The 24,188-nt window shown below is 40.0% G+C and overlaps 2 protein-coding genes across 51 annotated transcripts in view; both read right to left on the bottom strand.

Moving 5' to 3' along the window:
• Window positions 1-18,315, bottom strand: part of col12a1a (collagen, type XII, alpha 1a) — a 48,586-nt gene extending 30,271 nt beyond the window's left edge. For 46 of the 50 annotated variants that reach the window (XM_037242132.1, XM_037242136.1, XM_037242135.1 and 43 more), the window contains exons 1-22: window positions 18,099-18,314; window positions 17,099-17,204; window positions 14,152-14,268; window positions 13,925-14,068; window positions 13,336-13,389; window positions 12,200-12,463; window positions 11,957-12,121; window positions 11,634-11,807; window positions 11,253-11,543; window positions 10,572-11,174; window positions 10,155-10,433; window positions 9,738-10,013; window positions 9,366-9,638; window positions 6,093-6,356; window positions 5,329-5,595; window positions 4,052-4,244; window positions 3,841-3,965; window positions 2,621-2,770; window positions 2,119-2,238; window positions 1,884-2,048; window positions 1,666-1,812; window positions 603-742 (exon numbers count right to left, since the gene is read on the bottom strand). In XM_037242132.1, the coding sequence (XP_037098027.1) occupies window positions 603-742; window positions 1,666-1,812; window positions 1,884-2,048; window positions 2,119-2,238; window positions 2,621-2,770; window positions 3,841-3,965; window positions 4,052-4,244; window positions 5,329-5,595; window positions 6,093-6,356; window positions 9,366-9,638; window positions 9,738-10,013; window positions 10,155-10,433; window positions 10,572-11,174; window positions 11,253-11,543; window positions 11,634-11,807; window positions 11,957-12,121; window positions 12,200-12,463; window positions 13,336-13,389; window positions 13,925-14,068; window positions 14,152-14,268; window positions 17,099-17,168 (4,281 nt within the window). In that variant the 5' untranslated portion in view covers window positions 17,169-17,204; window positions 18,099-18,314. Of the gene's footprint in view, window positions 1-602; window positions 743-1,665; window positions 1,813-1,883; window positions 2,049-2,118; window positions 2,239-2,620; window positions 2,771-3,840; window positions 3,966-4,051; window positions 4,245-5,328; window positions 5,596-6,092; window positions 6,357-9,365; window positions 9,639-9,737; window positions 10,014-10,154; window positions 10,434-10,571; window positions 11,175-11,252; window positions 11,544-11,633; window positions 11,808-11,956; window positions 12,122-12,199; window positions 12,464-13,335; window positions 13,390-13,924; window positions 14,069-14,151; window positions 14,269-17,098; window positions 17,205-18,098 lie in introns of all 50 variants that reach the window. The other 4 variants (XM_037242173.1, XM_037242172.1, XM_037242183.1 and 1 more) reach the window with 3 other exon arrangements.
• A 1,772-nt stretch (window positions 18,316-20,087) lies between these two features.
• On the bottom strand, window positions 20,088-23,681 carry LOC119116410 (cell cycle control protein 50A-like). Its single transcript, XM_037241741.1, has 7 exons — window positions 23,213-23,681; window positions 22,398-22,517; window positions 22,035-22,142; window positions 21,875-21,962; window positions 21,663-21,806; window positions 21,362-21,571; window positions 20,088-21,207 (listed from the first exon to the last, which is right to left on the bottom strand). The coding sequence occupies exons 1-7, from the start codon at window positions 23,459-23,461 to the stop codon at window positions 21,014-21,016; spliced, it is 1,113 nt and encodes a 370-aa protein (XP_037097636.1). The 5' UTR covers window positions 23,462-23,681; the 3' UTR covers window positions 20,088-21,013.
• Window positions 23,682-24,188: the final 507 nt, after the last annotated feature.

The raw sequence follows: 24,188 nt of genomic DNA, 5'->3' as shown, positions 1-24,188 counted from the left end.
TATTTTTTTCTTGCAATTTTCATTTTTAATATAACAATGGGTTTATTATTGTTATTATAGCTTGTAATTTGAAATATGCAAGCAATATAGTAACAAATATTTTTTCAGACTTGATAAATGTCAATCAAAAGTAATTCTAAAAGTAATTTTTCTTTGTACGTATATTTTTGAGAATTTGATATTGATACATCTGGGCCTTATTAGATTGTGCTGGCATACCTTATGCTTGATTTATATTTTCTAATCGATTGAAGGTTGTTATATTTGGGTAATTGGTTAATTAACAAAAATGAGTAAATCATATCAATATACATTCTATTTTCCCAGTGCTGCAATTGTTCATGAGGTCGTAATATTTCCTGGCCCTCCGTCTGATCAAAATGTTATTGGACTCCCGTTCAGCAGGAGGCCAATACAAACAGGAGGTTGGAAATTGTTTTCGCACAGTATCCCATTAGACTCTGAAACAGTGGTTCATTACATACAACATTTTAAGCCAAACTTCTCTCAATACCTCAACTCTAGGGAACCACACTTAACCTTTATGTGTTTTGAGAACGAAATACTGACTGCATTATTGGTGGTCCGACAGTTCTAGTTACCTGTTGTGTGATTCCTGATTCAGACTCATATTGCACACGGAATCTTTCCACTGGGTCCTCGGGGGGAGTCCACGTGGCTCGGAAAGAACGGTGAGTCACCTCAGATGTTACCAGATTAGTTGGCGCATCAGGCGGACCTCCTTTAGCAGACGGAAAGTGCGAGAACAAACCATCACGGTCAGCATTATATGTGTGCTAAAGTTAATTCCGACGTGCGTTACCACCTGCAAATTCTCATAAACTGGAAAATTGCAACTTCCCCAGACTAAGGCTATTTTTTTTACCTCTTTAATTTGATTAAGTTGCATCCATTTTACTTTACTAAACACAAATTTGTAAAGCAATAAAATTATTATTTCTAATGCTTTGACTAATTTCCTGCTTCGACTTTGCACATAAGTCAATGACAAGTCAATTTGGGAGCTTAAGATCAGGGGATGCTTTGAGAATAATTGTCAATTTTTGTCTATGGGAAGCCCTTTGAGACTGCTTGTGATTTAGGGCTATACAAATAAACTTGACTTGACTTGACTTGACTTGACTTGACTTGACCCTATTTTAACTAAAGTAATGGGATTTTTTGGCCATTACACAATTTACAGGAACTGAAAATGGAAAAATAAACTGAATTGTTTCTCCCAATACAGCAGCTTCCATTCTTTCTGCAAGATTTTGGAATGTGTCCGTGAGAATCTTTTTGAACTCATCCAGAAGAACATCTGAGGTCAGAGATCGCTGATGTTGGATGAGAGGTCTTGGCTCATAATCTGTTTTCCTTTATCCCTAAGGTGTTTTATGGAGTTGAAGTCAAAGCTCATAAGGCCAATCCTGAACTCATGCAAGCATACTTTTATGAAGCTTGCTATGTGCAATGTGGCACAAACATATTGGAACATATAAGCCCCTCCCCTATACTGCTCCCAAAGTTATGTAATTAATTAAATTAAAACAAGGGGTATAATTGTATGCTTTGAAACAACCTTATCATGATACAACATCAGTATAAAAATCTGCATTTGTTGTAACTCCTAAAGCGAATTTGATGATAAAAACTAATACACACCTGGTCCTTTTACACTGTTACAAAGGTTGTCAGTGAGCTTGTCCACAATGTCTAGCAGGAAGGAGAAGTCAGCCACGTTGTACATGTGAATGTCATCGGGATCCGTTGCAATGGACCTCAGCTCATTCTCATCAGCGTTTTTTACACCTGAAATCCAAGATAGAAGTGAGCTACGATCATAATAGCATGCAGCTATTATTGTATCGAAATGTGTTTACCAATGGCGTAAAGCTCAATGCCCTCTTCGCGCAGTCTCTGAGAGTTGACATTGACGTCATCCTGGGACTTGCCATCAGTGATCAACACACCAATTTTGCGGGCATTGGGTCGCATGCCAACGTTTTCTTTGAAATTGTTCTGGAGCAAGTAGTTCAAAGCCAGACCTGTAGGATTGATGTTGTGTATCAAAACATTTCCTAATTGCTCTTTTTTTAGCTTGATAAATTAAAGTACCTGTCAAGGTGTTTCCACCCTTGTAGGGAAGGTTAGAGATTGCATCCAAGAGGGATTCCCTGGTTGGGTGAGCATCCAAATGCCATTCAGTCTTCGGGTCTCCGCTGTACTGAGCAAGACCTAAATAATGGAAAAAATGTATTGAGACAAACACACACAACTTCAAAATGGCTTTTTGGGGAAAATAGGTACCGTATTTTCCGCACTATAAGGCGCACCTAAAAACCTCAAATTTTCTCAAAAGTCGACAGTGCGCCTTATAATCAGGTGCGCCTTATATATGGACCAATATTGAGCCACTACAGCAGGCGTGTCCAAAGTCCAGCCCGCGGGCCAAATGTATATATCTTATATATGGACAAAGTTTTAAAATGGGCCATTCATTGAAGGTGCGCCTTATAATCCGGTGCGCCTTATATATGGACAAAGTTTTAAAATGGGCCATTCATTGAAGGTGCGCCTTATAGTGAGGAAAATATGGTAATCTGCTGGATACACTCACCAATCTGGACTCTATTGGGGCCGATGTCAAAGACTCCAACCATGCGAGCGATGAAAGAACGGATCGTCTTAAAGTTAAGACGTCCGATACTCCAGGAGCCATCGACAAGAAGCACGATGTCAGCCTGCGCACTGGTCTTACACATCACATCTGACAGAGCAAAGAGTTTAGTGTCTTCATTGGATGACATGAGATGCAACTGCACGTGCACGATCATGTTATTTTTCAAAATGTAAAGAGAGTTAAGATACGGAAGTGGTAAAGAAAAGAAAGAAATGAGAAAATATTTGTAGAACACATTCAAACATAACACTGAAAAATGCTAACATCTTCACAAGTAGACAATAAAAGTGGTTAATATTTCTTTCATCTTTCTCTGAGGATTTTTTTTTGCAGGGAACATTTATTTTCCAGGTGTTGTAATTATTGTCCTCTCGTCATGTTGCGTGTCAGGGCAGTTTCTTTCCTGGCTGTGGTTTTTTTTTTTTTCATCTGTGTGTTCATCCCACGGGCAAATCAGGAGAATAAAGTCATAATAGCCCATGACATATCAAAGGCTGAAGGAACTCCCTTGCCCTCCTTAGCAGCCAGGTAATGTTCAAATGTTGTTTTCCAACTGTGCGCTGGAATCCTCAGCACCTAAAAGGAGACTGCAGATGTGCAACTGGCACAGGCAGATGTTGCACTAACTGCCACTGTCTGGAACTGAACACAGGTTACATATTTGATTTACAGCCGCCGCACCCCCCAACAAATGGAAAAATCTCACAACAAACAGGCAGATATCAAACAAACAGAAATGTGACACAAATGGAAAACACATATAAAACTATTTCATGTGCAAAAAGAAAATTCCTGCTATCTGACTGAATAGATTCATTTTTAGCCATTCAGATGCTTTGAAGCCAGATCTGTCTCCTTATTAGAAATGGCCCGGTCAAAATGGCCTTTCATACTCTTCACATGTCAGTTTTCTTTTACAGTGCTCATATTTGTATGATGCCCTCTGACCCCAAAAGCAATAAACCATTTTTAAACCAAAAATAAATGAAATATGTTCGAGTCGAGTCTGCACTTGGACTGGAAATTTTAGGTGCAACCCCAAAATGACTCACTGCAGACAGCAGGAAATTCTTGATTGATGTGGCACTACTGTAGATGCGAATTAGTGGTTTTTCTTTCACTACAATGTCATGTAGTGGAACATTAAGTAAAGTCACCTGGTAGTTCAATAGGAGGTGGCTCGGGTCCACTTGTGAGTGTGGTTTTCTCTTCTCCAGCCAAAGGCATACTTTCTCCTCCCTCAAACACGCCAAACACATTCACTTTGTATTCTGTGTCAGCTCTAGAAATACAAAGAAATCATGGTGTCATACAAAATACACGAGATGGTTCTTTAAAAGTGATGAACGTAAAAAAATGCAACACTACCTTAACTCCTCCAGTACCACGGTGTTGTCATAGGGGCCAACTACAAGCTCTCCCAGGTCAATCTCATCCTCTTTAGGGTGGAAAATCACTTTGTAACCTTTCACCTGACCAGGTGCAGGGTCCCATGTTACGCGGAAACTGGTTTTTGTTGGTTCTGAAGTCTGGAGATTCCTAGGACCTTTATAGGGGGTCACTAGTAGGGAAAGCGGTACAAATATTTAGATTTTCTCCTCTTTCTCAAGATCACTTGTGGCTCTTAGACCTTTCAAGTACAGTTTGGGAAGATGATGTAAACACAGTCATTAGCTTTTGTAACTGTTAAAGGATTTTCTCTTGTCGTACTTGTTAACACATGCTTTGATGGGTAATAAAACGGAGCAATAAATTCTTTTTTTTATTGAACATGATTTTGTGTTAGTGTTACGTTGACGGTGGAGCAATTAAGGCCATGACGAAAATGGAATCCGAAAATAGGTGTGCGCATATCGGAATGGATTATCCTCACTGGGGTCGCGAGCGTGCTAGAGCCTATCCCAGATGCCTTCGGGCAGAGGGCGGGGTACACCTGATCGCAGGGCGCACAGACAAACTATTCCCATTTACAGACACACCTGTGTTTATTATTAACAATTTAAAGCGTTCAGTATGTGAGTTTATTCCTAACAATTTAAAGCGTTGAGTATGTGTGTGTGTATCAGGTATAGTACATATATTTTATATAATCCCACCGAATCAAATTGTTCCAATTTTAAATGAATCATTCCTGATTCGTATCCCATATTAAATCATACAGAGATAGTTATCCAATTGTCTTTTGTTGCAGAAATGCTCAACCCGAATGGCAATACATTTCAGGTGTACAGTAATCCCTCATTTATCGCGGGTAATTGGTTCTAAAAACCACCCGCGATAAGTGAAATCCGCGAAGTACGGTCACCAACAAGAAGTACTGGGCAGGCTAACGAGTTAGCGGAAAGATGCCAATTCGCGATCGTGCTAACGCGAAAACGGACTTCTAAAGGAATGTAAACGAACATTTGGAGCAATACTACATTGTCCTAAAGGTTAGACACATATTTCCTCAATTTAGAAATTTTATTTTGACTTTTAAATGATTTTTTAATTTGGGAAAAAAAAATCCACGTTGTAGTGAAGCCGCGATAAACGAAACGCGAAGTAGCGAGGGTAATACCAACTTGAACAATGCAGTGTCTTTCATTTAAATGCGATAAACATGTGGAGATAAAAATAGAGTATGAGGTTAAAGGCCAACTTACATGTTGTTCCTGCGCCTTGTCTTGCTTTGCCCTCTCCGGAACGATATACTGGCACGACAATGATGTCATAGGTGGTGAGGGGAGTAAGGCGTCTCAACACGGTAGTGGTATTGCCACCGGGGACTTTGGCTGCCAGCTGGCGCCCTCCAGACTGCGGTTTATAAGTAACACGGTAGTTGACCACATTTCCAGGTGCTGGCTGCCATGTCACCTTCATGCTCTTCTCCGTCTCCTCTGAGACACCGATCACTCTTGCAGCATCCGAGACTATGAGGAAGAAAAACAAAAAACCTCTGCGGTTAAAACGGGGGAAAGATAAATGGATAGTCTGATGGAAAATACAGACCAAGTTTAGATTCTAATGTGCGCTAAGTGTGTGCTTAACAGCTTGTGTTTCCGATGCACCTTTGGAAACATAAGCGCCATGGCTGTCTTGATTGAAAATAAACTAAACATTAGCATGGCTCAGTCTTTCATCTGGATATCTACTTTGTTATATGATTGATTATGTGTAGCTTGTTTTCTTTGTAACGGATGCCTGTGAGGTTAACAGGACTTGCTCATAGCAGAAAAAGGCAAAGAAACATTCGAGAAAATATTCATGACGGCTACAAATACTATATGAGAAGCTGATGAGTGTTTGAAATAGCTTTGCTTATTGTGGTACTTTCAAAACAAGGAGAAACTCATAGCTCATGAGAAACAAGTTAAAAACATTGACTTGAGAATAAGTGGAACAGAGGGAGTAAAAATAATCGACTTACTATCTGTGGTTTCCTCTCCAGCTAATGGTTGACCTGCACCGTGACCATAAACAGCATACACAGACACCTGATAACGTGTCTCTGGTGTGAGACCATCCAGAATCGTGGATGTCAACTCTCCTGGAATTCTCTTTTCCCCAGACTCCGACATAGACTGCCAGGTGATCCGGTACTGACGGACCTTACCCGGGGCCGCAACCCAAGATACAATAAAAGTGGTGTCTGTGGGATCTTTGGTCACTAGATCTCTGGGTGAGCCAAGTTCTGTGGAGAAATTGAGAGAAATATTTAAACACCAACAAAAATCAAATATAGCTGGATGCATTTTCGAGTATGCTTTATTCCCTCTCATGTTGCACAAAGATAGAAAATAATGACTAAGGGGGATTCGGCAGTATCAACGTTCACTCCAAAAAATAAACCATCATCATCTCTTATACAACACCATGACCTTCTCCTTTTATAATTAAAGACCGTTGGGAAAAATCTTCTAACCTAATCACAAATTCCGTAGCTGCACCTCTCCTTGTAGCACTTTAATTTTCCATTGAAAAAAAAAAAGAACATGATCCACAATACCACAATTGCAGATGTTGCACTACCTCATGTCCTCACTTATTTTACAGCTTGGGGATTTTGTTGGTGGTGTTTCATGAGAAGCAGCCAGATGCTAAGAGTGGTGAGCCTGTGTCGAGACTCTCACCACTCCCACCTGGCTGAAACTTTGAGAAACCAGAACAACCAAGTGCCCCATGATGATTTTTTTTAATGCCTTTATCGGATTATTTGTGGTAGGTGGTCGCTGTCAATCATTCTCATATCCCATTGAAAAGAAAATATATGAGCTGTGATTCCCAGCAAAAGAAGCAGTCCCTGTGTCAAATTTATTTCTCCTTCTTAGCATCCCATCCAACCATTACTGACGGCTTGGAAAGCGATCTGAACCGAAATAACAGCAGAAGATGTTCCAGCCAAGCAGAATGATCTGCACCTTGAGATTAGACTTCAGAGATAAAGAGTTCCAGAGTTTGAGGACCATGAAAAGTCAAGGCTGCACAAACTCTAGCCAGAGCATCCAAACACCTGGAAAGTCTTTGCCAAATAAATGGCAAAAGATAAATTTGATTGACTGTTCGGGCTGTGTGTGAACCGTAGGCGAAGGGAAGGAACGGAATGATTGCTTTTGCAGACGGTGGCCCACTTTTCAACGTTTGCACACAAGCGAAGGGGCCACTCCAAAAGGTAAAGCACGCATGCATGAAACACATGGTTCACAGATTTAGCATAAACTCAGGCTGACTTTTTCCACTGTGAAAAGCTAAACCTGCAAGACAGCTAGCCTAAATCAAATTATGGGCATTCCCGGTAACACCGGGAGGAATTGTATGCTAATAAAAACATAATCAAATTATGGGCATTCCCGGGAACACCGGGAGCAATTGTATGCTAATAAAAACATTCAACACATATTTTGCATAATGCCTTCAACCCATTGTCCTCATTATATAAGTGCTAATTTCAAATAAAAACCTTGTGAAAAAAAACAAAAACCCAGATACATTTGCACAAAAACCGTACCCGCATTGATAAAATCTGATCTGATGCAACTCAAGAATATCAAAAGAGTTTTCCCTGTTGGGTGTGTGCTGGAATAACATTTACATTTGTAACCAGAGATTCCCAAAGCTCATTATAACAACAAATAAAAAGCAACCACAAAAATGCACCCGCACTATCTCATGCACTGATAATTATCTTCATTATTTTAAAATTCCATTTGGCCACTGAGCTCTGGACTAAGTTCAGCAACAAGCTCTGACTTGTCAAGTCCTCCCTTTCTCTAAGTTGGAAGTCATATTGCAGCTCTGCATATATTGTACATGTAGATAAAAAGAAACTTATAACAACAATATTATATAGTAAATAAGAGAAACAAAACTTTTTTTTATTTGTGAAAGGCAACAATGTTGTCCTTCCGAAATACGTGCAGGCTAAATGTAACACTACTTTCTATTTATCTTCACTCTCTCAAAAACTTGGAAGTCCTTTGACCCACCCAGCATCTATCGGATGTTCCCATTGGTGACATCTTCCATTATGGACAGACGTACCGCCTCATAAGTAAATAAGTGTCTTTGTTCAAGGTTGAATGGCATATTCCATTTCCTGCTGCACCTGGGGAATGTGCTTCGCTCTCAGACATTTCAGAGTAACAATTCTGCCTACCCAGTGGCTTCTGTGTTGGCTAACGCCATATGGGCTTAGCCATAAGTGCATGCTTTGTATAACCCACCTACACGGACTTCCCAGGGAGGGTCACTCAAAGCAAATGACCTCTGAACACAATGAGATCAGTGTTCAGAGCGTGCTGAGATCATGACAGCTTAATAGAGCCGCCTAAACAAAATGCTTTGTCATCGGGCCTTTTCCTATGGGGGTGTGCAGCTAGTGATGGCACATATTTGACATCATTTTGGTCAGGATGGAAAATACAAAGGGAATTTTGTTGACATTAAACATTCGACAAAATGAAACCACACCTAATGTCATCTGGGCTGGAACAACATGATTGTGGTCTATAAATATGAAATGTTTACATTGTTGAGCCATTGGTTGAGAACGGAATGTCATCAATAGCTGAAGGCTGAGATCATTTATTGCAGGGCCAGGATAGTTTAATTTTATTTTATAAATCTTAATTCACATCGAATTTATGATGTGATGACTTTGGATATCAATTTCAATAAAGTCTCATAATTGTAAACATTTGCCTTCTCACTTTAGATCAACAACAATGAAGCCTCTGTTGCATGTGTCAGAGCAGAGAACTATGATGACTGTTCTCACCGGCAGAACACGGATTTTTTCCCCCCACTACCTTTATTTTAATCCACATTTTAATGGAACTGACATTCTTCTCTGCTGGAGACAAAGCCTTCCTTGTTGTTCATAATGCCACAACACCTCTGTCATTCTGTTTTAAATTAATCTTATTTTATTTGACCTCCTTTCTTAACGTGTTAGGCTCCAACACTCTCTGGGAATGATGGAGAACTTGCACTCTCAAAAACCCTTTTAGCATATTTAACTGCATCTGAAGGTTACTGTATACAAATATTTTCATACCATGCATACCTGCCATACATGGAGGACAATTTGCAGACAAACCAGGATGATTTACGATCATCCCCTCCTCCTCCCCATACACCCACAGATTTCCTCCTCATCAAACCTACAATCTGTGCCAAATAATGAGGTGAAACTCCTTCTTACCTTCTAATGTTGTTCCTGTACCAAGAAGAGGATCACCCAAAGCCGAAGTATAACGTGCGCTGACAAACAGCTCATATTCAGTATCTGGTTGGAGGTTCTGAAGCAAAGCCTCGGTTGTATCTCCTCTGATAGTGACTTCTCTCCTCTCGCCTGCCTCGGCAGGTTTATAGGCAATGATGTATTGGAGAACATTTCCTGGAGCAGCCTCCCATGTTAGTCTCATGGTATTGATGGTTTCATCAAACACCCGGAGGTTTCGAGGAGAACCAATTACTGAGGACAAACAAAAATGAAATATATATAATCAGTATTCATTGCGCAGGAAGACAAGTTCTTAGAGTCATCATTGTTGTAATTCTGTTCTTTGCTCACCTTCTTTGGTTGTACCATCCACTTGCATTTCATCCCCCAAGCCTGTGATGTACTCAGCCGACACAGACACACGATAGGTGGTGATGGGGAAAAGTTCCTCAAGAACAATGGTAGTCTCATCTCCTATAGTTTGGGCCTCCAATATTTCCCCAGCACCACTAAGTGGGACGTACGTCAGGCGGTATCTGAGAACCGATCCTGGAGCAGGTTTCCAAGATACCCTGAAACTGCTCGTAGTTTCCTCCGTAACTCGTAAGTTCCGTACCCTCCCTTTCTCTGGAAAGGTAAAACACATATATGGTAAAGGTGTAGCTATCATAAATGAACAACGAATACATTTGGATCTTGAGTAAGTAATTCCAAATGATTGGTAATTACAAGTTTACCAAACCCTCCAGATAAAGATAAATATCTTACCTTCAAGGGTAGTTTCTTCACCAGTCAAAGGGAAACTATCCCCCTTATCATATTGCCCAAAGACATTGACCTCATATGTAGTGAGGGGCGTAAGATGTGGCAGAATAGCAGTAGTCGTCTCACGGGGAACTGCCATTGTAACATAGTCTCCGGTAACATCTTCAGCCTTACGGAATCGCACCAGGTAACCCAAAACATCGGAAATAGGTGCAGTCCACGTTGTGCGGAAGCTGCGGGAGGTAATCTCAGAGAATTCCAAGTTTTCAGGTGGAAGCAGACCTAAGAAGAGATAATAATATACATAGTAAGTGGACAATAGCGTACTAAATATACTTATTGTTCTCCACTATGGAATGTATTTATTTAGTTGTACAACAGCATGCTTCATGGTCTCAGGTTATTTGTATTGCAACTTACTCTTCTTTTTAATCTTGAGAAGTTCCTGTTCAATCCTCAAACAGATGGACTGGGTAAGTTCTTTAGAAATCCTCTGGAAGGCATCAAAGTCTTCCACCTCATAGACGTGAGTGTCTGATGGTTCATTGGCGATTGCTTCCAGCTCTGACCTCACTGCGTCTTTCACACCCACAGCAAAGATTTCCACATCATTATTTCTCAGGTTGGTTGCTGCGTCCTTAAAAGAGTCTGATGATTTTCCATCCGTGATCAGCACCATGACACGGGGGACATTGTCTCTCGCACCACGGTTGGTATTAAAGATCTTGTCCTTCACGTAGGCCATAGCCTTGCCAGTGTTGGTGGAACCTCCACGGTAAGGGAAAGTACGGACAGCTTTGACAACGGCGTTAATGTCATGATGGCTGTTGAGCGCAAACTCAGTGTGTGGATCTCGACTGTACTGGACCAAACTAAGCTGGACCTTGTTGGGGCCAACGTCAAAGGAATTGACCAGTACCTCCAAGAAGGCACGGACTTTGGCGAAATTTTGTAATCCAATACTGTATGAACCGTCCACCAGCAGAACCACGTCAGCCTGCACATCCACTCCCAGCGAGCATTCTAGAATGACAGCACGTACAATCGAGTTAAAGACAAAATAACATCAAGAATGACAATAAATCACACAAATCTTCTCACCTGTTCTCACTTTGACGGGCTGTGTCTTCTCCGTAACCATGACGGGTTCACTCGGTGTCAAACCCTTGAGGGCATATAGGCTTATCTCGTACACGGTATCAGGAGCGAGATCACGAACATTGATGGAGTTCTGCATCACGCTTATGTACAATTCTTGACGACTAATGCCAGGCAACATGGGAACCAGGACAAGCTTATATCCTGTGACATATCCCTGTGAAGCATCCCACGTCACCCTCATTGACTTTGATGCAATTTCCGTCACTTGCAAGTTGGACGCCGGCTCCACCACTATGAACCAGACGAAAAAAAAAAATCAGCAACTCGGACACTGCAATAACTTTCCAGCACTGCATTTTATAAGCAGAATGCGGGACCTACTTTCTTCACCGCTAACGAGAACGCTGAGCTGCTCATCAACACCAGAGCACACTTCTGAGATGATCTTTCTCTCGACATCTTGGATCATATCAAAATTGGCTACATTGTACACATGTTTGTCGTACGGAGTGGAAGCCATTTCTCTAAGTTCAACATCATCTGCACCTTTGATACCTGCGATGGATAAAGAGAAATAAAAAAATGAATCATTTATGATATCACTCTTACAATGGACCATGAGTGGAAAGTCAGGAAGTTTCCAAGAACATGCCGATAGGACACATGGGAGAGCAAAATAAAAATTCCCGTTATGAAACACATACCTAGGACAAATATTTCCACTCCAATATTCCTAAGTCTTCTAGCATGCTCCTCCACTGGATCCTGAGATTTTCCATCAGTGATGATCATGGCTATCTTTGGAAAAACTTTCCTGGATCCAGTTTCCTCGGTAAAGATGTTTTGTAGCAAGTACTCAATGGCATCACCTAAAGACAAAGGTATCAAGAACATTCTGTATTCGTCTTACTTCATTCTTATGTGAAATTGACTGAGGAGCTCCTCACCTGTCATCGTATTTCCTCCCTTGTATGGAAGTGAGTTGATGGCTTGGATCAGATCTCCTCTCCTGGTGTAACGTGTCAGAGGGAACTCTGTGCGAGTATCCGTACTGTATTGTACCACTGCCACTCGAGTTTTATCCTCGCCGATGTCAAAGGCTCCAGCCAGGCTAGCGATAAAACTACGGATGTGCTTAAAGTTGTCTCTGCCCACGCTCCATGAGCCGTCAACCAGAAAAACCAAATCTGCAATGGCACTGACTGAGCACTCTGTAGAAACAAAGAGTAGAAGTGTGTCAGAGTTTTATTGCAGAATTTAAACTGACCTAACCTAGGAATTAGTGTAAACATTTTTAAACTGACTATTTTCTTCCGAAGTGGATCCTGACACCAAAGGAAATATGTGTGTGCCAAAGAGTGGGTTTGGTATAGTCATTCCACCCTGAAGTAGCCGTGTGGACCAAATATTTACCAAAAGTCCCAGCTGCAATCTTCACTTTTTAAAATTCCGCATGGCTGTTTGTAGTGGATTGTATTTTCTGTTAGAATAATGTTTGCCTGTTATAATTTCTGACAATCTTGAAGGTACACATGATATTCAAATTGGTTTAATTCATTCCAAATGTGTCCTTCTTTTTTTTCATCAGAAATTCTCTGACCAAATGTTGGTACTGTGAAAGACAGTGAGTGCTTAGCTATGAACAAGTCAAAGTGAAATCTGGAAGTGGTTTCCAAAAGAATCAACAGGTGGGGGGATGTTCAAGATGTTTAAATCCCTATGACGTACTTTGTCGGACGTTGCCGCTTTCTACGGGGTACAATGAATGTGTCATTCCTGGGTCACCCTCCCCTTCCTGCTCTCTTCCCCCTCCATGACGCACAAAAGAAACCTTGTCTCCTACCGTGAAGCCTGAAGCCTTCTTTTCCTTTTTTGCGTAATGTGGCAACTGCTGTTAATTAACGGAATCAATGCCTTCCCAACCACTGTCAAGAACGTTATGCACTCATTACCCAGAAGTTAAAATGACAAAATTATTCCGGGGGGGGGAACGTACAATGACGACTGTCATGATTTGAGAAAGAAGCGAGACGATGAAGAAGCGCTGAAAATATTTGTGTTGGCACTTGAAAAAAACACTCACTTATTGCATCTGACGGTGGCCTTCGAACTCGTCCAGTGGAGTTACTGGATTGGACTGAAAGACAGAAACACTTAGACAGTCAACAGAACCCATTGTTGTCTCGGTCCTCTTGCAATATTTTCTCAACAGGCAAAGAAAATCAACACGTCATAAAAACAAGTCAACACAATCAGAACCAGCTGCTTGCACATTCAGTACTACCGTATTTTCCGGACTATAAGGCGCACCTAAAATCCTAAAATTTTCTCATAAGCCGACAGTGCGCCTTATAGTCCGGTGCGCCTTATATGTGGACCAAATTCCTAAATCTGAACTAGCCCGAAGCATTGTGTCATGAAATCAATCATAAGTGGCCCGCTGAAGACTATGAATCATGAATCAAAAAGACTATGAATCATTATTTTGTGATTATAAAGTAATTTGTTGCGTCTGAAGTTGAAATAAAAAAGATAAAATGGAGAATGATTTGATTTGAATTAAAAATCTGACATGATGCATTAATGGTGCGCCTTATAGTCCGGTGCGCCTTATAGTCTGGAAAATACGGTATATGTTGGTGCATCCACTTTTCCCCAAAAAAATCACTTACTTGTGAGTCGACCAAAGATGGGAATACTCTCCTCAGATCCATAATAGGAATTGATGGACACTGAGTAGTCCAAATCAGGGGTCAGGTTAGTGATTGATGTGGACGTAGTATAAGAATTAAGGGCGAAATCTCTTGTTGGTTCATCTGCATAAGAGATAAAACAACAAATCGAATGTTAGGTTGTGTTGTCGGATTAAATGATCCCAAGGTATGCGGTCTTTACTCACCTGCTTCTGAAGTAATTTGTACTCTGAAGCCTTCTATTCTTGTCGAGGGCCTTACCCAAGACATTTCCACTGTGTTCTCATTTAGAATTTTAAAGTTCAAGTCCGAGGGGGGATCCACTGGAAAACAGATGATTCAGTATTAAACACAATTACTTATAGTAGTTATGTATGTTAATGGTAATATTTTTGATCAAATATAAGATGGAATTTCTAGTCAAGCATTCACATGAATCCCAACGACAAACACTTCACGGTTGAAGTGAGCTTTTTTTCGTTGTTGGGAAATAGACACAAAGCATTGATGCCCATGTGTCACGTGACAAGTACAGAAATGTGACAACAACCAGAAACAGTGTGAGAAGCCATTTCGGAGTAAAAATGGCATTTGTTTGAGTTGTCCAACCACGGAGGCCAACAACTCAAGCACTGGCAAACATAACATGTGCACGACTCAAACATAACCATAGTGCAAACATGAACGTGAACCATCCAAATAACATGCTGAGTGCAGTCATCACAACGCATGCAACGACCACTTAAACCACAAACGTTGATCCCAGCATGACAAAAACACAACTCAACTACAAGTTACTGATTATACAATGGAACTCAAGATGCCATACTGAAGTCTAAATGCAATTGAACACTATATGTTTTATATACACACAGTATATAAACATATTCCATTTTGTTTATTTGGTTCAAAAAACCAGTGGCACATATCCATTGCAAACCTTTTAAAAAAGAATACACAATTTGTCACATGAGACTCTTGTGTACTTTTTCCACATCAGCATCAACATGTTTTTTACATGTGCAATATATACATAGTCTAAAAAAAAAATTAAAGGACATACAGTATATTGGGAAAGAAGGCAATTTTCGGATCATGCATCATGTACATGTGAAAGTTGTTCAGCTTGACAACTTTGATGGACTTGCTTCTCCATGTACAGTTGGGGCCACACAGACAGATGACAAATATATTTTACAATGATATTCCCAAACTAAAAACCTACGATGTAGTTCACTGTTAATAAACGAGTATTAAGAGTCTATGAAAATTTGCATGCGTAAAATTCCTCTCAAAGTGCTTAATATTTAATCTGGCATTCACATTAGCTGTCTTTATAAACAACGGCTTATCTTATAATTAATATCAGATATGTGCCAATATGGCGGTGAGTGAGTAAATAAATCATCATCAATAAACTAGAATTACTTATTAAAACTATCTGTACTGGAGTAATATGACTAATTTAAAACAAATAAACATGCAAACAATTTTAGAAATCAGGAGAGCGTTTCTACACGAGACCGCATGGTAGCTATTAATAAGAGTTTTCCATGGATATCATTGTAAAATACATTTTGGGGAAGGAAGCCATAGTTTGGGTATACACTGAATGCAAAGGCAGATGATGAACAGGAGGTCATCAAATAGGTAAAAAACTGGGATTGGAGGATCACCAACCTGTCTTATAAACTCAAGGAGCCCCGATGGAACGTGTCGGCACTCAATTCTCCACGAGTTCACTGCTCCAACAATGGTATGAAGGTGTGAATAATGTGTGTGTGTGTGTTCAGGAAATGGCTCAATAAAAATTGTTTAGGGAAGTCTTCAGTTGATGTATATAGTTTCTTTTCCTGGAGTTTAAATACACTTGAGGACCAAAGGTGGTCTCTGGTGTGTTTTTAGGAACTTGTGGCTGTTGGCGTTCTGTCCCATCAGTTTCTAATAAAGGACACCCGCTCTGAGTCTGGCTACTGTTCTCTGAGTAACCTCAGTCTCCAGGCAGCCAGCCACCCTGGTTTGAGCTACTGCCAGAAAGGGAGACCAGGGAGAAGGGGAAGGAACAACGACCCTCCCATGGAGGCAGGGGAAAATGCCAAAGTCATTCAGCAACATGTGCTGACATTAAACATTACCGCATATTCGTTTTCCATACATTTCGCAAAGTCAGCGTTTTTGTAAAAGCCCGCAAAGGAGGTCAAGAAAGGCTCTTTGTTTGTCTCATTGCTGTCTGAGGATTCATTTGCTATTCTCCTATTTCATCTTTCCATTCGTGCAGTGGTGATATATGAGAAGAGAGCTTAGACTCCACTCACGCTGCCAGAAAGCTTTATAGGGAAGGAAAAAATGACAACGTTTTCCATACCATATTTGACGAACTTTTTGATAACGTATTTGAGTCGTAAGTTACTTTTCGTTGTCGAACTTCACATCCAATAACGAATTACATTGCGTGTACAGGAAAATACCATTCATAATCTAACTTTACACAGAATAAATGTCACATCTAATTTCTATCATCAATGCAGTTTAATAAATTGAAATAAAATCGTGATGGTTAGTCGAGCTTGATGTTTTGTAAACCATACTGATTAATTTTCAACATTATATGATGACTTTAATCCACTGAGCGTTACTGATTTTACTAGTGTCTAATCATTTTTTCCAGTGTCCTATTAGGATTCAGCAAATGTCACCATGGAAAATAGCAGACATACAAAGATATTTAATGGTGAAGCACTAAGCAATAAAATCTGATGACATCAGTGTTTGCCCTGCTGTTTTAAGACATTTAATTACAAGTTGGAAATGGAATACATTTTTTTTTTTGCTGTTGATTTGCTACTATTTGCCATATTGTAACATTTGCTATGAATAGTTAAAAATCATTTGAATCGCAGCCTTAATGTGATTCAATATTGAGTCACGGCATTTAAATAATAGCCGTGGGTCACGCAGTCAAGCATACACATAGAATAACAACAACTTTATTGACTTCACCGTTACACATTGTCATATAATCAATGACATTCAAATAAAGATCTATCTCCTTGCAACACTAACAACTGGAGATAAGAAGAGAGGGAGGAGTAAAAGAGAGAGAAAGGGTAAAGTGTGTCTCATTCGAGTGACTGACGGGTGTGCTTGGTTTACCTTGAGCATCGATGGAGGATATCAGAGCTGCAAACAAGGCAGCTGTGGCCAGACACAGCCCTTTCTTCATTTTTAGACCTTGGGGGTTAGCAGGGCATCAATGGGTCTGGATAAGAGCCAGGGATTTAGAGTTAGTCTAGGGCAACAGCGCCCCGTGTGTTGCGTTTATATATTGCATGCTATGGATGTATTTAATTAGCTGCTTAAAGCGGTCAAGAATGGAAGTAGTTTGGTATAAACAGTCAGCTGCAGGTTATTAGCACAAAGGATGCAGCCAAAGACTCGAGAGTTAAGATATTCATGAGATGTGCCGTTTATTAATTTGAAGGTCTTAAACCACTTTACTTAAAACACCGGAAGTCTTCAGTTGAATTTAAAAGCTGCAGCCCAGCTGCCATAAATTGACAAAAAACAAAAACCCCATCTACACCAATGGGCAGTAGTCTTCAATTATGTACGATCCTCTTGGTGGTTATCACAGATGCATCAGCGTTAAATTAATAGACTGGTAGTATTTGTTGTACAATATATCTTTTTTTAAATTGGATAGAAATGTACACAAAATAAACATGCAGGATACATTTTGCTGCCTCAAAATCAATTTAACTGTTAACTTTGAGGGGCCAAATCACTAATTTGGCCCTTCTTCTATTTTTCATCTACAAAAGATTCGATAATCGTAAATTATAGCTGTCCATGACAGATAGATAGATAGATAGATAGATAGATAGATAGATAGATAGATAGATAGATAGATAGATAGATAGATAGATAGATAGATAGATAGATAGATAGATAGATAGATAGAGAGTTGTCAAAATATTTTCAAAATTATTTGCAAATAAAAAAATAATAGCTAGATTGATGGATAGACGGATTGAGAGTTGTCAAAAAATCAAAATTATTTGCAAATAAAAAAAATAATGGAAAAAAAACGAGAACTCTATCAGTCAATTAACTGTCGAAAAAGTCAATAAAAGTATAAAGTTGGACGGCTCACCTATTGAAGAAGCCAAAAGATGAAAAGATGAGAATTCGAATGTGCCTTGGGTGAAGCCTCCTTGTGCGCACCTTCTTTCCTCTCTGCCTCCTGCGCGCTCCACCAGCAGATGTCCAAGGAGGAAAAACTTCCTTCCAAGTGGGAAGATTCTCTCCACCACCGGCTTCTTAATAGGGGGGCAGTTCCCAACTCTCAATTTACCATAATTTTGCTCTCTGACGACTTTCCCCCGCCTGTTACTTGATATATGTCCCCCTGCTGGGACCACGCGGTTCCTTGGAAATTACATTTTTTCCTTCAAATTCCATTGGTCTGGCGGTTTATTGAGTTTCCAGCGCCAACGTGACCTCACAGTAGTTTGGCCAGACGACACTGCGGGGGTTGTGCGAACTAAGAAATACAATTTATTTGGATATGTATCAAGTGATGAGTCAAATTGTTTGCTCTGGGGAAAGAAACCGACAGGCTCCTTGTGATTCATTGCCTGAACCTAATATGGTCAGAATGCTTTTAAGCATCAACACTGATGTCATCAAATGAAGAGCGTTTAGCTCATTATTTGGGTTTCACAGAAATTTGGACATTTTTGAAAATGTCAGTGTATTTAAGAAAAGTTCAAGGACTTCATCAGGCGCCGTTCCCGTATTGTGTTACTGACTGGTTGTTCTTTGGTGCTCTCTGGAGCTCAAAACTGAAAACTGCATGAGAATTGCTGGAGGAATTTTCTACATGCAAAAATACAGCTTTAGCATGAATTTTTAACAGTTTTTTTTTACAAACATAAAATACAGAAAGATGATGTGTGTCGTTTTAATGGCAAGAGGGAATAAGATGGAGTACTAGAATGATTTTGGTGTACTGTGTGTAAGATTGGGCAAAGGGTTGATTGGAGGATTTGGTGTTTTCATTTGATACATCAGATTTGGGATCTGATTACAAATTGGACTTTAAATGTGTGTGTTTTTTTCCTTGTCTTTTCTTCTTATCAGACATGACCCATCAAGTCTCACTTAGGGAGTTTTGTGGATCAGATATTTGATCCACCCTTCTGATGAATAAGTACTGCCATCCTGTTCAAACAGGATTAAAGAGTGAAAGCTGGTTCAACATAAAACACATACTCGCCAGTGTTATTAACTATTAACTCGCACCACCCAAATTTACAGGAAAATATTTCAAAAATGTAGAAAGAGTTTGCACTGTACCCTTGTCTGTAACTTGATGGTGCCTTCAAAGCTTTGGAAGACTTGATGGTGACGATTACCATTTATAACATGGTACAGCACGTTTTGGAAATCCACAGGGCACACACAAGCACACTTGTATTCACACTTTTTGGCAATTAAGAGTTTTCACCTAACGCATCCATGCTTTTACGGAGGAAGCCGGAGAAATTGATAAAGGGACACATTAATTGCATATAGTGCTTTTGTTTTATGAGAAGTGTTGTAAACAAAAGTCATCCTTGCAGTGACCTCTCTTATAGCAAGCCCATTGGGTAGCCTACTATGACTAATATCCCAATATGTTTTTAACTAGGCTACCTAATTTTGAGTTAACTTTAACGACTGGATTGGTTGCAATGGCTCAGTAACTGTTTAGATTGAAAAATTGACAGCGCAGAAGTTTCCAACAAAGTTTCCAATATATGCAAAATAGGGACATCTGCTGGCCAATTGCTGTTATTACAAAGACAATAGATTTACAGCAAACGCCCAATATGAAAGAATTTCTTCAAGATGCAAAACAATTATAAACAATATAACTTCCAATATTACCATGTGTGGTAAACATTTATGAGCAGTCTACAAACCAAGTACAGTATACTCAATAATAGCTGAGTGACTATCATTCATCTAGTCAGGGTTACAGGTTTGCCCCTAGTGATTTTATTCACATTTGAAAATAAAATTGTCTATCTTAATCCTGCAGCAACCGCACTTGTGAATAGATGAAATAGTGGAATGTGGAAATAAAATACAAAACCCCAGACATTGACAAATTCTTTAATTGGAATCTGTTAACCTTGTAAAAGCCCACTCATTTCAATTTCACAAAAGACTCCACATTTTAACAAAAGTGTACTAAAACAGGTGGAAATTCTGAAAGGTGTGAGCGTGAGGTCAGGTCGCACCGCTATTCTTTTTTTTACCATTTAATCTTATTCAGGATGAGCTGGAGCCTAACTAAGCCGAACTTTGGACAAAATAAAGGTTAAGTGCAAATCATTTGGTCAACACTGATATAATTGTGCAATGTAATTTAACAGAACAACCCTTACCATTTATCAACCACACAGAAAACTCGAGTCATTTAACAATGGAGTGTAAGTTTGTTGCATGCATAAATAATCAGATTCAGTTTTTGTACATTTATGAAAAGTGGAAAGCGAGCTGAGATTATTTGTAATTGGTCATGATGAGGGCATACTTCTTACTAACAATGTTTACCAAGTTTGATGATGCACCAGAAAAAGGTTTTTCTCATTTTGAACACCTCAAACCTAGAAAATGAGAACAGTTTTTTTTCCTCATTTTCAACATCTTAAACCTAGAGGTATGAGGTCAATACAATGTAATAGTACATTCATTAGCAGGATATTTTGTCATACATGACATGGACAAAAGCTGACATATAATAGACATGCCCTTCAATAATTAAGCCATTCGCAAAGCTGTGCTAAGATACAACACATACTTTGATATATACATAAATAGCACATTTAAAAAAATAAAAACACAAAATGACATTCGCAGCAGCCAACTTGAAGCAGTCAAGACTCTGTTATTTCCAAACACAGCTTTTGATACAGACAATATGGGACTGCTCTTGCACAAACATACGTTTACAGATGACCAGTGTATTTGCGCCGAAAACCGTCAAGCAGTCCACAATGGACGCTCGGCAGGCGGGATCTAATTCTGAATATCTGCGCTACTGTTGCGTGAGTCATATTTATGGTGGATGATGAGCAGAACCACACCCAGGGAGAAGCAAATGGAGCCCACGGTGATGTAGGCGATGCCCAGGAATGGGTTCTTCCCTCCCATCCAGGAGATGGTGCTCAAGATCATTCGCTTGCGACCTTCAAAGCTCAGGACAGGGTAATCTGATCACACCGCATGAAGGAAATGTGACTGGAGATTTTTGGAAAATAGATTAAAAGAAAACTTGGCCCACAGCAGTACATAATATTAACCCACCTTACAACACGCAAACTGGCTAATGTTTGCAACTGTGCTGATCAGACTACAAAAGGATACTGTAGGTGATGTCCAAGGTGTATCTGCCGCTAGCTAGCGTTGGGGTTGCGCTCGACTTCTTCTGGATGATCCTGTAGAGCTTGCGGAAAGTGGGTAAGGCGGCTGTGCGCATCCACACAATGAAGTCCTCATTGATGAAGCCGTTGTTATCACGGTCATCCGGGTCCAACTCAAACACTGGCTTTCTCCAGTTCACCGGCTTGTTAGTACCTGAGAAATAAAACGACCAAAATAGTACGCCTGTAGCAATTGAGAGCGGAGAAAAACGCTTGACTTTTCATGCCGTACTTGATAGAATTACCTTGAAAAGCATTGGTAAGATTAGGATTCCCACCAGGATTCCTAAACTTCACATGCTTGTCTGTCCACCAAGCAATGCCTTTCTTTACCAGGGGGATTCTAATTCTGGTGCCATTGGATTCAATATGATATAGAACCAAAGAGTCTGCAAAAGAAAACATATAGATTGTTTTTAGAGTATGTGTTGCGGGCATACTGCTCCTTTGTTTTTACCATTGAAGAGGCTGTTGGCTATGGCCCCGCAAGGAGCAATGGGCTGGCCTTCGCTGGTACGGTAAGGCTCACATTCCTTGCTAGGATTCTATGAGGCAATCAGTTTTATTATTTGATAAACATCTCTGCAGAATGGAATGGAACGTCTTTAAAGCCATACCGTCAAAGCAGAACGATCCCCATTCAGTTGGCTGTCATCCCTGGATTTCACATAGCGTCTGTGATTCTGATAGAAGTTTGATAAGCCATAGTACATAAAGACGTTGCTCTGGAAGGGGAGGAAAAACAAACTGTTATTGGATGTAAAGATTAAAAGGTAGATTCTGGTCACTTCTCCCCTGCACTAAAATTTGAGTAATCAATCGTTACTTGAGCTAAAATTGGATGCTAATGGAGATTTTCTGTCCACCCCGCACTTAATGTCACTCACCAAGCAATACTATCAATATTGCACTGAAACGTGTATTTATTATTCATTGAGTGTATGCAGAGTGCATGAGGAGTACGGGTAGGTAGGACACACCTCAAATGGCTGCTCCAAAGTGAAATTCACAGAGCAAAAGCAAGGTGCCGGATTGTCCCAGCTGTAGTTTTTTGCACAGTTATAGCATGGGCTTGACACGTCCACACCGGTGTAATCAATCTGAAAATGAAAAGCATAGCAATTCAAATAATTATATTGATTGTATGCTATATAATTCAAGCCACTGTACATTTGACTCCAAACTACGTATGATACACCAATTAAGACATCTTTGAATCAGCATACATGGCCTTGCTCTATCCTAAAACAAAAAAAAGGAAATGTGCAAATAAGTCACATACTCTTAAAACCAACTTAAGAAGTTGGTGTAGACTGAGCTGCTTGAAAATTGTCAGTCTCAAGCCTGCTGAGCATGTAAAGCTGCATATTTAAAATTCTGATTTGTATCGGTACGTGTATGATTGTTTATACTCAGGCTTTCATGAAACAATGTGGCTGCTCCTTTGGTAAGACATTAACTACTACTGTTAACCTTTTGTAACTGGAAACAAATAGAACAGCTTGAGCTTGTTTACAAAGATGAATTCATGAATCTAATTAAGCACAAGACATCATTTCCGCTTTTTTTCTGACAATGAACCTCAACATCAATTTGTTGTTGACATTTTCTGTACTGTATGTTGTAGTGTCAACCGAACGAGCTAACGAAAGTAGCATGCCATATGCTCGGCATTTATGATCTTTTCTGTTGGCCTTACGTGGCCGATTGCGATGACATTGTGGTTAAATGACGCTACAGCTGCCTGGACGTCACAAAATGACCAGAAGAAGGTTGTAAGAAAAGCTGGACCAACCTCAAACTCCTTGATGTTGTTTGACGTAACATACAGGCCGATGCCAATGGGGATGAAGATGAGACCGATGACGAAGAAAGCGGGGAGTACAGTTCCAGCTGTCAAGATGGGCTGCCAAGCAGGTAGTCTTTGTTGTTTAAATGCAGTATTGTCCGGTTTCTTGCTTTTAACTGCCCCAGCGCCACCATGATTAGAGGGCCCTGAGTGATGGCCGTCCTCTTCCTTAGCGTTGTAGCTCGACGCCATCATGGTTGCAATCCGCTCTGAGTAAATAATACTGTTGTGGACAGCCGCTCACTCACCGTTCTGATCCACAAGAAAAACAAGACACGTAATTTTAAGGTAACCTAAAAAATCCCGATTAGAAATCTAAACAGTTGCTCAGAATTGCATCGGTTCTTTTGGTTGTAAGAGTTCCATCTTACACCAAGAAACAGGAAGTAGCAAAGCCGATAGGCTTTGACGCGTAATGTGACGTCACAAATGAACGCCCACTGATGCTGTCAGTGACAGGAAAGTATTTATTGGCTGCAGTATTTACATAGTGTTGACTTTTATTTCCTCTCTCTCTCTCTCTCTCTCTCTCTCTCTCTCTCTCTCTCTCTCTCTCTCTCTCTCTCTCTCTCTCTCTCTCTCTCTCTCTCTCATTGTTATGAAGCAAGGTATTAACTCACAGGTATCAAACTCAAGGCCCGGGGGCCAGATACGGCCCACCACATCATTTTATGTGGCCCACGAAGACAAATTGTGCATCAAATTCGTGTCATTACTAGAATTGCAAATTGTCTTCACTTTTCATAATCTCTTTTTTTTTATATATTTGACCAGTTTTTACTCGTCTGATTTGAAAACGAGTTATTTGTCAGTTTGTTTTGTAGCTTTTACTGTATATAATATGAGGTGCTCATACATTTATTTGGGTTGTCATAATGGCCCTCCGAAAGAAGCTATGACTACAATACGGCTCGTGAAAAAA

This window comes from Syngnathus acus, chromosome 22, assembly GCF_901709675.1.
Source record: "Syngnathus acus chromosome 22, fSynAcu1.2, whole genome shotgun sequence".
In the NCBI taxonomy this organism is placed as follows: domain Eukaryota; kingdom Metazoa; phylum Chordata; class Actinopteri; order Syngnathiformes; family Syngnathidae; genus Syngnathus; species Syngnathus acus.
The sequence above is the reverse complement of the archived record's forward strand: the minus strand, read 5'-3'. Positions and strand labels throughout refer to the sequence as shown.